At 42.3% G+C, this 11,644-nt stretch overlaps 1 protein-coding gene across 2 annotated transcripts; it reads left to right on the top strand.

Annotated features, from left to right (window-relative positions):
- The first annotated feature begins 1,679 nt into the window (after positions 1 to 1,679).
- Positions 1,680 to 10,659, top strand: LOC130597106 (ATM interactor-like). 2 transcript variants are annotated; one of them, XM_057405353.1, is made up of 4 exons: positions 1,680 to 1,841; positions 6,239 to 6,364; positions 7,346 to 7,545; positions 8,518 to 10,659. In XM_057405353.1, exons 1-4 carry the CDS (start codon positions 1,812 to 1,814, stop codon positions 10,355 to 10,357), a joined length of 2,196 nt encoding a protein of 731 aa, XP_057261336.1. In that variant the 5' UTR covers positions 1,680 to 1,811; the 3' UTR covers positions 10,358 to 10,659. The 2 variants fall into 2 exon arrangements, with proteins under 2 accessions (XP_057261336.1, XP_057261335.1); XM_057405352.1 differs by lacking the exon at positions 1,680 to 1,841 and having other exon boundaries at positions 6,179 to 6,364.
- The last annotated feature ends 985 nt before the right edge of the window (positions 10,660 to 11,644 follow it).

Below are 11,644 nucleotides of genomic sequence, written 5' to 3'. Positions count from 1 at the left end.
GGATGATCAGTGGAGTGGAGCACCTCCTGTATGAAAATAGGCTGAGAAAGTTGGGGCTGTTCAGCCTGGAGAAGAGAAGGCTGCGTGGAAACCTCATAGCAGCCTTCCAGTATCTGAAGGGGGCCTACAGGGATGCTGGGGAGGGACTCTTCATTAGGGACCGTAGTGATAGGACAAGGGGTAAAGGGTTAAAACTTAAACGGGGGAAGTTTAGATTGGATATAAGGAGGCAGTTCTTTCCTGTTAGGGTGGTGGGGCACTGGAATAGGTTGCCCAGGGAGGTTGTGAATGCTCCATCCCTGGCAGTGTTGGATGAGGCTTTGGGTGATATGTTTTAGTGTGAGGTGTCCCTGCCCGTGGCAGGGGGGTTGGAATTAGATGATCTTAAGGTCCTTTCCAACCCTAACTACTCTATGATCCTATGATTCTAAAACAGGACGGGCAGACAAGGAGTATCCCAAGCTAGCAGTTGTTCCTGAGGCACTGTCTCCGAACTAACTGATAAGTAGAAGGATGGTGTGAAATAATTCACTCATGTTTAGTGGGGCCGCTAAATTCTATCTCACCACAGACTAACACAAACATTGTTCTTTATGTTCAACCTAATTTAAGCTAAAAATACTTTAACCCTATATTTTCCAGGCACTAGCTTTCCTCATATCAAGCCCCCTCCCTTTTCTTTTACCTTTACAAATTCTTTTGCTATGTGAATCCATTTTGTTCAAGCTTTCTGGCCATTTTCAGCTTGTCTAATCTTGTGTCTTTAGCGAGCTTTTTTTTCTGTTATTGCGAACTCATACAGTTATATCCATATAGTAACACCTATGATTTGCGAAAGCCAATACATTTATGTGTTTATCACAAAGAGACTTATGATAATAAGTTCCTGGAGCTAGTTATAATATTCCCCGCCTATACACAGGAATTATGAATATGTATATGGTTAATGCAACAGTGAAAGTATATAAACCTGTAACAAATGCTAATCAGTTCGCCTCTGGCTACGGCTATGCGGCCAGGACTGCTGCTTTTGCTTTATTGACTTTATCGCTCAATTAAACCCTGCTATCTCGATTATAGGAGCGAGCTCGTATTTCACACTACCGCAAGTTTAAAGCTCCAAAATACTCTTAGAATAATGTGAGTACCTGATCTGCCTGTTTCTGCCTCTTGTTTCTGGGAAAGGCAGGCTCCATCCCCTCTATAACAACTGCAATGTTGGTGTCTGATTTTCAGATGTACATTTTATCTCTAACTTCATGTAATGAAGGTTATTATAGGAACGTCACAAATGAATGCGAGGCGGCCCCACTTACCCCCAACCACGGGAGAGTAATGGGGCTGAGGCTGTCAGAAGCGTTTTTCCACACGACCCAGCTCCGTGTATTCTCACGTCCAGACCAAGATTCTCTCAATTTGTCTATTTGCCGCTCACCCTCGCTCAGCCGCTTTAGTAGCTGCTGCGTCACCGCTGCTGTAACGTCTCCTCCTCTTCCGCTCAGAGCTCCACCACCGCCGAACGGTGACGCAAAGGGGAGGGCCGCGTCACGCGACTGCTGCATATTCACCAGCGGCGAAGCGTATTGGTGACTGCGTCCGGAAACGGAGTGTGAGCAGCTGACAGCAACATGGCGGCGGCAGCAGGAACGGGAGCTGGGGCTGGGCGGCGTGGCGGCGTGCTGGGGCGACCCCCGGCGCCCGCCGGCGAGCTGGTGAAGCCCTCGGTGACAGAGCTGTCCCAAGTGAGGACCAACATCCTGTGCACCGTTCCCGGCTGCGGCAAAGTTCTGCCCAACAGCCCAGCTCTCAACATGCACCTCAACAAAGCCCACCCTGTCAAGGTACCACCACCCCGACTTGGCCCGCTGGGCGCCTCCCCCTTGCTGAGCCCCCCGGGGGTGGCGGGGCTTGCCCCTCACCTCGGTCTGTGGGGTTATGTAATAGTGCGGCTCCTTCCTTTCTGGGACGAAGCCACCACGGGACCCTACTGAGGTCCAACCTCGCCCCGTTCTGGGCCGCGGGTGATGGAATTTGGGCGTCCGGGCGGGAGGTGGGCCCCTCCGGGGCTATGCTGGGGGCGGCGGCTGCTACATCTCGTTCTGCAGGGTTGGCATGGTGGAGCTTGCTGCTACGGAGGGACTGGGCTACACAGGATGGGGGAGCGTTTCTCGTTGTCTTCGGTGCAGAAATGGTTCAGAGCAGAACTGCAGAGAAAGACTTGGGGGTTGCTGGTCGATGAGAAACTGAACATGAGCCAGCAGTGTGTGCTCGCAGCCCAGAATGCCAACCAATCCCAAGTTTAACCATGCCAAGTGCAAGGTCCTACACCTGGGTCGGAGCAATCCCAAGCACAGCTACAGATGGGGCAGAGAAGAGATTCAGAGCAGCCCTGCGGAGAAGGACTTGGGGGTATTGGTTGATGAGAAAATGAACATGAGCTGTCAGTGTGCACTTGCAGCCCAGAAAGCCAGCCGTATCCTGGGCTTCATCAAAAGAAGTATGGCCAGCAGGTCGAAAGAGGTGATCCTGCCTCTCTACTCTGCTCTTGTGAGACCTCATTTGGAGTATTGTGTGCAGTTCTGGTGTTCTCAACATAAAAATGATATGGAGCTGTTGCAGCAAGTCCAGAGGAGGCCCACGAGGACGATCAGGGGGCTGGAGCACCTCCCATATGAAGACAGGATAAGAAAGTTGGGGCTGTTCAGCCTGGAGAGGAGAAGGCTGCATGATGACCTCATAGCAACCTTCCAATATCTGAAGGGGACCTGAAAGGATGCTGTGTTAAATGCTCCATTCCTGGCAGTGTTTAGGGCCATGTTGTTGTTGCTAAGTCATGCTTACTTTGATCAGGGACTTTTCAGTCTCATGCTTTCCTAGTCACAAAGGCATGAGAAGCCCGGAGCAAGCAGAGACAGGACCCCTGACCCAAACTAGCCATAGGTGTATTCCATACCACAGAACATCCTGCCCAGTATATAAGCTGTATATAAACTGACTAATCCACAGTTTTTCTCCTCTGTAGGGTCTGACTGTTTGCTGAATGTGACATTTTCATTTTCTCCTATCCCTCTACTACTACACACGTGTGATATAATACAGCACATAGTCAGAAATGAAATAAAACAGAGCCAGGAGATATCAAGTATACTTGAGAGTATTGAGACAAGGAAGTACAGACAAAATACAATCTTTGTAAATAATTAAATTCACTTAAGTTTTATGTATAGAATTAGCAACAATAGTTTTTTAGCAGTTATAGCAATGAGAAGTTTGTGGCTTTGTAATCATAGAATCATAGAATAGGTAGGCTTGGAAAGGATATTAAGATGAAGTTCCAACCCCCTGCCATGGGGGCAGTTTTGTAGACTGATACTCGAGAGGTTATGACTAATTTTTATAAGATTTAGCTAAACTTGGTTTATTACAGTGAATTTCTAAGTTTATTGGAATTGTTGGAAAGTTAAGGGTCAATCTCAATGTTCCTAATCACAACCTTAAGGACAGATGCTAGAATGATAAATTAATATCATAGAATACTTAGGGTTGGAAAGGACCTTAAGATCACCTAGTTCGAACCCGCCTGCCACACCTCGCACTAAACCATGTCACCCAAGACTCTGTCCAACCTGGCCTTGAACACTGCCAGGGATGGAGCATTCACAACTTCCTTGGACAAAACATTCCAGTGCCTCACCACCCTCACAGTAAAGAACTGCTTCCTTATATCTAACCTAAACTTCCCCTGTTTAAATTTTAACCCATTACCCCTAGTCCTGTCACTACAGTCCCTAATGAAGAGTCCCTCTCCAGCATCCTTATAGGCCCCCTTCAGATACTGGAAAGGCTGCTATGAGGTCTCCATGCAGCCTTCTCTTCTCCAGGCTGAATAGCCCCAACTTTCTCAGACTTTGTTCATACAGGAGGTGCTTCAATCCGGTGATCATCCTCGTGGCCCTCTTCTGGACTTGTTCCAACAGTTCCATGTCTTTTTTTATGTTGAGGACACCAGAACTCTGCACAATACTCCAGGTGAGGTCTCACAAGAGCAGAGTAGAGGGGCAGGATAACCTCCTTCAGCCTGCTGGTCACACTCCTTTTGATGCAGCCCAGGATACGGCTGGCTTTCTGGGCTGCAAGTGCACACTGCTAGCTCATGTTCATTTTCTCATCAACCAATACCCCCAAGTCCTTCTCCGCAGGGCTGCTCTGAATCTCTTCTCTGCCCCATCTGTAGCTGTGCTTGGGATTGCTCCGACCCAGGTGTAGGACCTTGCACTTGGCATGGTTAAACTTCATGAGGTTGGCATCAGCCCACCTCACAAGTGTCTCAAGGTCCCTCTGGATGGCATTCCTTCCCTCCAGTGTATCAACCGAACCACACAGCTCGGTGTCATCAGCAAACTTGCTGAGGGCGCACTCAATCCCACTGTCCATGTCGCTGACAAAGATATTGATCGAGACTGGTCCCAACCCCGATCCCTGAGGGACACCACTCGTTACTGGTCTCCGGGTGGACATTGAGCCATTGACCACAACTCTTTGCGTGCGGCCATCCAGCCAGTTCTTTATCCACGTGTGGTCCATCCATCAAATTGATGTCTCTCAAATTTAGAGACGAGGATGCCATGTGGGACAGTGTTTAATGCTTTGCACAAGTCCAGGTAGATGGCATCAACTGCTCTACCCCTGTCCATGAGCTCCGTAGCCCCATCATAGAAGGTCACCAAATTGGTCAGTCATTATTTCCCTGTAGTGAACTTTGAAATTATTTACTAATAGATGACAGTGAAGAAGTATCTTGGGTAAACGTTTTACAATAACCATTTAGAACCTAACTAGTTTGTCAACTTAAACTTTGTTAACGAGTTTTTGGTGAGTTCTACAAATCAGTATTTCCTTGTGCTCATCCTCCATGAGTATCTGTAACACACACTAGATCCTGGAATTATCCATTTCACAAAACAAGTAGGTTTTTGTCTACCCATTGGGGCTACATTTTCAGAATGTCGCTATGAACACAGCACTTCAAGTTTTCCAGGAATGGGATTTGCCGTCACACACTTGGCGTTATGGTTTTGAGGGTAGTAAGGATATTTTTCTCAAAAGCCCTGTAATAGCTTAAGCCCAACTGGTAACTCAGAACCATGCAGCTGCTCAGTTCACTCCCCCCTCTTCCCCCTGTCCCCCTCATGAATTAAGAACAGTCCAGTAACGAAAGTATAATATAGAACTAATAATAATAATGATTAGTGAAATAACAAGGGGAGAGAATACAAAACTAAACTGGGAAAGGAAAAAACAAACCAATAAACACAAGTGATGCACAATACGATTGCTCATCACGTACTGACCAATACCCAGCCTGACCTGAGCAGCGATCTGGGCCTTTCAGATAACCCCCTGCTTTATATACTGTGCATGACATGCTGTGGTATGGAATATCCCTTTGTCTAATTTGAGTCAGGTGTCTTTGCTTTCTCCTGGCTTCTCATGCCTCTCTTCACTGTCAGAGCATGAGAGACTGAAAAGTCCTTGGTCAGAGTAAGTGTTACTTAGCAACAACTGAAACACTGGTGTATTATCAGTACTGTTCTCAGACTAAAGCCAAAACCACAGCATTGCACCAGCTACTAGGAAGGAGCAAAGTAACTGTTACAGCTGAACCCAGAACAGAGGTTCAGAATTAGGAGTTACTTCAGTGAGATTTTATTTATGCTCTGAATTAAGTGGCAGAGTGTTACCTGACTGGGTTTAAACCACGACAACTTGGCAATTTTCATTTTATTACCAGTAAACTGTAAATAGTGCCGATATAATTCTTAGGAGAGTGTTGTGTTATATCATGTGTGACTAATTTTAACAGAGCTTCGAGTAGACTGTGCTACTAACAAGTAAAACCACATTGAATCAGCAGTGTAGTATCCTTAGGGAAAGCATTTTGTTCAAATGACATGGAAGGCAGTTATTGGCATGGGGCAGTGAGTATCTTAGAAGTAAATACTACAGTACTATTACTCTGTAGAGGTTGTAATTTCACTTGGCAGTTTTGATGGTACATTTGCGTATTAGCATCTACTTTGATGAAAAACTCCATTTGAACTTTCAAATTACTTAGTAAAGTGCCTTCAACTCATTGAGGGGTGTAAACTCAGTGAGTTAAAGTTGATGTGTATTCTGAATGTTGTCTTTCATACACAAACCTATAGAACTGTCATCTTCTCAATTGCTTCTTTTGCAGGATGGAAAACTTAATGCACCAATAAGGAAGGGTTTGAAAGCATCTCAGAAATTCTATTGCTGTCCTATTGAAGGCTGCCCTAGAGGGCCAAACAGACCATTTTCCCAATTTTCTCTTGTCAAACAGGTATTCCTATTTCCTAAACTATTATTTTCATACTGATTTATTCCTGACTGTCTCTACTCCAGAGTGTACACTTTTGCCTTGAGATATGAGCAAAGCATCTCAGTATATGTCCACAAGTTGGAGAATCATATTCAGAAACTCAGTGCGGGTATATGGTTAAGGAATTTGCATGTTGGTATTAGAAGGCTTGAACCTTTTGGTGAGGCAGATGCCAGTATGTTCTGCAGAACTAGAAGACGGTCCCTTTCCAATTAAAAAGATGGAGAAAGGAGGGGGGAAGGGAAAAATCACAGTAGCAACCAATAATGGTTTAAAATTTGGCTGATGCTTTTAAACTGCTTTTTTTAAGTGGTCAAGAACTAAGAGTTTTTCTCTGCTTTAGTGTCAAAATGCAACTGTTTACTGATTATGTGTTTAATAAAAAATGTAAGACTTGTTTCTGCATGAATGAGTAAAAAAACCTTTCTTCTGCTGTTGGTTACCCATGATAACTTGGGGAGACCATAGGAAATGGAGTGGCTAGCACTTGGTGTTGAGAATGAAAAGGAGACATTCTGGTGTTTGCTTTGAAGTTGACCTGTTTGACTTGAGAGTATTTGCTTAGTTGTAGATCTTCAGGAGCATGCACGTGTTGCAACATATACTTAACTATGCTCTTTAACAAGGTTTGTCTATAGATTTATTAATGTCCATAGGAAACCTCCAGTAGCATTAAGGCACATAAATGTTAATCTGTTGTTTAAGATGTGCATAGCACAAGCAGACTTGCAAACTTTAAATTCTTTCTGTTGATTTATTCAAGCTTGTACTTTATTTCTTAATGAGACTTTAAAAAAACATATTTATTCTACAATTTGATGCTATTTAACAACTAAAAAAAAAAAGGCAAATATTACAAATATTAATGTCTTCCCTAAACATTATTTTCTTTTTTTTTATCTTAGCTGAAGGCTAATGTTTACTTCTCATTGTGTATTCTAGCATTTTATGAAAATGCATGCTGAAAAGAAGCACAAATGTGATAAATGTAGTAACTCCTATGGTACAGAGTGGTATTTGAAACGTCACATAGAGGTCTGTGGCAAGACTTTCCACTGTACTTGTGGGTGCCCTTATGCCAGCAGAACAGCGCTGTTGTCTCATATTTACAGAACTGGCCATGAAATTCCTGCAGAACACAGGTAAAAATGAAGTGGTTAAGTAATACTTCTGTTCATCACCAAGTTCTCTGACTGGCTTTTTGTCTCTTTTCTGTTGATTAAATTGGAAATAGGCTCGCATTGTTTTAGCTGTAAAGCAGTTTGCAGTTTCTTTGTTCTGTTGCTTTTGGTAGTTTCTGCTTTGTTGAAGGCAAGGATGATTGTCTAATCAATAAGATTAAGTTTCCCTACATATAAAACAAAAAATACTGATGACTTCACTGCATGGCATAAATGCTGGTGGTTCTTGTATCTGCTTTTACAGTTCTGTGAGAGTAGAGATTATTTGGAAATGTTTATAGCTGGTAACTGGTGTGTAATGCAGTTCAGATTATTTTCTTTTATAGTCTACTTATCTTTGCAAGTACCGGTGGGGTGTTTTTATTTTTATTTTTTTCTTTAATGGCTGTATATGCATGTCTAGATTTAAAGTTGTCTTAATGTGTACATATATTTCATAAAGGGTAGTCTGTTTCCTGAGGCTGAACCTGTTTGGTTTGGAGATACAACTGCTGCAAAATCAAGTTCTGTGTGAAGGAGTGCTAACTGTATTTTGGTTTCCATGAGAGGCTTTTGCCTGTACGCTAATTTTAAAAGCTGTCCTTTCAATGCTCAGTCTGAGTTAGCATCAAAGTAACAAATTAAATGTGTCTTCAATTAGAGTACTTAATGTATGAGGGGGAAGAAACCATCTAAATTTCCACCTTCATTTAGAAATAGGTCTCTGTGGAGGGGGTAACCTTTATTCTTTTTGAAATGGGAGAGTGAGGAATTAAATCTTACAGAACTGAAGTTCATGGAGTCTTTTTATATTTTAATCGGGATTAATTGCTTTCTCCATACCCAACCTCATCTGTGACTTCAGTTTATATTTTCAGTGCAATGACTCAAAAGAATGGAAGGTGGGTGTTTTGTGCTTGAAAGGAGTATAAATTATTGATCTCATGTTCACAGGGATCCTCCTAGTAAGAAAAGGAAAATGGAAACCTCTATACATAATCAGCAGTTGGCAGAGAAAGCAAATGAAGCATTCATCAACACACACAATAATAATCCTGGCACTCAGGAACTGGAGTCCTCTGAAGTGAAACTAGCAGCATCTCCTGAAAGCTTCTGCAGTTCTAACCCCACGAACCAAATGCAGCCAAAATGTACGCTGAAGATGCTCTTACCAAAGCCCAAAGTGGCTTTGGTTAAACTTCCAGTGATGCAGTTTGCTCACTTGCCTATATATATATCTGCAACAGACTCTTCTGTCAAACCTGCTGTAGTGGCTGTTGATAATCAAGGTTCACTTATAAGTACTGTTCATTTATTGCCTCAATCAATAGGAATTCTGATTCCAGCACTGGAGGCAGAAAAACTTGTATTTAAAGACAGTATGCCTGTTTCAAAAGTGACAAATTCTGGTGATCATGAACCAGTAAGTACTGGTGTACAAGTTGAGTGGTTACACAAGGATATGGTTACATTGAGTAACACAGGGCAAGAGATGGGGAATATTTGTCACAAGAATAAAATTTCTTCAATAAATATACAGACTGACTTATCTTATATTTCACAGAACTTTGTACCAGCTGCAGCCTGGACTCCCAATTCTTCTGTATCCTCTTGCTCTCAGACAGATCTGTCATTCAGTTCACAGGTTTCACTGCCCATCAGTGTACAAACACAGACGCTGCTGCCTGCTTCCAAACTGACTTCATCCATAGCTGCTCAAACTGAAGCTTTTAGTCAGGCTTGTTTTCCAATATGTGGCATTTCTAGAGAGACTCAAACCAGTAGGACACAGGACTTTATTGATGGAAGGGTGCAGATGGACCAGGCTGTGATGTGCAGTGACATCTTTGACAATGTTCATTCATCATATAATGTTTCTACTCACATTGAACTTCCAGAAAGCGACTTAATGCCTGCAAATATAGCTCAAACTTTACTGCAAAGAAGTAATTGCAAGAGCCTGAATCAAGGTACAGTGAAGTCTGAATCCCTTATCAGCTTCAGTACACAGCCTAATATACTTCCACCTCAAAATACGATGGATAATCAAACCCAGACAGTGGACTTGCTAAGTGATCTGGAAAACATCTTTTCAGGAAATATGCCTGACCAGACACTGGATAATCGGGGCCTTTTGTCTGAGACAAGTTCTAATGTTGACATGCATCTGCCATCTGGTCCATCACAGAGCACAGGAATAGACTTTGACATTGAAGAGTTCTTTTCAGCATCCAATATTCAAACTCAGACTGAAGAGAGTGAGCTTGGTACCCTGAACCCTGAGCCAGTTTTGGAGTCACTGGACATTGAAACTCAGACTGATTTCTTATTTTCAGATAGTGCAACTCAATCGTATAGCTGCCGAGGAAATTCTAACTTCTTAGGTTTGGAGATGTTTGATACACAGACACAGACAGACTTGAATTTCTTCTTGGACAGTAATACCCATCTGCCTTTAGGAAGTATTCTGAAGCAGTCTAGTTTCTCCATGAGTTCTGATTCATCTGATACAAAAACCCAGACAGAAGTATACCCAGCTACTAAAAATATACCTACTAAGAATACTGAAAGAAAAGTCCAACTCAGTAGTGCTGAAACACAGACTATGGATAGCTGCTTTGAGAATCTAGGGATTTTATTCCTTACCAGCAATGAGACACAGACAGCAATGGATGACTTTCTTCTGGCTGACTTAGCCTGGAACACAATGGAGTCTCAGTTCAGTTCAGTAGAAACACAGACCTGTGAAGAGCTGTGCTCCTTGTTTCAGAGCTCTGACAAGCCCAGCCATTGAGTACTACGTAATATAACTGTTTCCTGTAGTTTGAAATTAAGTTATTGGGGTGGGAGAGATGGTTTGACCAAGTCATCCACTTTGCGTTATTGAGTGTAGTTATCATGGAGCAGTTGACCTAAGAGACTTCTCATGCTGAAGGTACTCTATGAGATATGTATAACTTTAAATAAACTGGTTTTATGAATGGAGGGGAAGGGGAGGATGTAACATGCTAATGTACATTTGAACCTTAAAAAGGAATTCATGGTGCCTATGTTTTTTCCTGGAACTTCTTTACAAAGGTGATACTGCTTTCATTTCTGGCTGGTTCCAGTGTGCTGGACCACAACCCTGACCTGTCCTGAATTGATGCTTCCCTCAACTTATGGGGGAAGATTCTATTAGCGTAAGCTACTTCTGTTTACTTTTTTCAGTAGCTTGTATTTTAAATCCAGCATGAACATAATAAGCCATATTGTCATCTTTTACTTTAGGCCTTCACAGCTTGTTCTCCTGCATAAATTGGTATTTTCCAAACACTAGACATGTAGAGACTCATGACTTGTTGAATATATTTATTATAAAATATATGTAGAAAGCAGTAACTTTTTTATATTTTTTCCCTGAGTGGCACTGATGCCCTTTGAAGGGTAGGAAAAGAACTTGGAATACACAATTGTAGGAGAAATTAGTATGTTGTCCTTTTAGCTAGTGTAATAAATGGGACTAACATTTCTAGAGTCTTCAGGAGGGATTTGCTGAAATTATTTCTGTCTCTAAGATGCAAATGTTACAATGTGTGTGCCTCAAAGACTGGAATAATTTGGTTTTGCTTAAATTCTCCTAGCTTTAATAAGATACAAATTGAGAAATGTTACAGTGGTTTATACCTCTGTTACCTTAACAGAAATCTTTATAAATGGGAAATTAAATTCTCTAAAATACTTACCTAGACTCCTTGTTTTGGACTTCCCACTTCCAAAAACAACTGGAATCCGTACAGCAGAGCTGGGAGATCAGCTCACAGAAGCCCTTTCAGAACAGCTGTATCTTGCTTTTGCACATCAGTCTGCAGCCCTCAGTTCCTGCAGCTTATAGAGAGTTTTTCTGAGTATAGTCAAATTCAAGCAAACTGATCTTTTTCAGAGAAGAAATGTGTGATCTCTTGGATTTTTTATTTTATTTTTTTAACGTTCATCTTGCCCCTCGTATTGTTTGCAGCACTTTTCATTTGCATGAAAAAGAAATGAAGCCAGCTGTGAATGTATGTTGGAATTTGGCCTTAACTAATTTTTATCTCTTACT

The sequence above is a fragment of the Pezoporus wallicus genome, unplaced genomic scaffold (assembly GCF_028554395.1).
Source record: "Pezoporus wallicus isolate ANWC-B61680 ecotype Strahan unplaced genomic scaffold, APGP_CSIRO_Pwel_v1 contig_7801, whole genome shotgun sequence".
NCBI lineage: Eukaryota > Metazoa > Chordata > Aves > Psittaciformes > Psittacidae > Pezoporus > Pezoporus wallicus.
Note: the sequence above shows the minus strand (reverse complement) of the source record. Positions and strands in the feature narration are given on the sequence as shown.

Bases quoted from the DNA above. Each gene is read 5' to 3' on its own strand.
- LOC130597106 (XM_057405352.1), top strand. From the start codon at position 6,179: ATGTTGTCTTTCATACACAAACCTATAGAACTGTCATCTTCTCAATTG. The intron at 6,365-7,345 runs GTATTCCTATTT...TGTGTATTCTAG, and splicing joins AATTTTCTCTTGTCAAACAG to CATTTTATGAAAATGCATGC. The intron at 7,546-8,517 runs GTAAAAATGAAG...TCATGTTCACAG, and splicing joins GAAATTCCTGCAGAACACAG to GGATCCTCCTAGTAAGAAAA.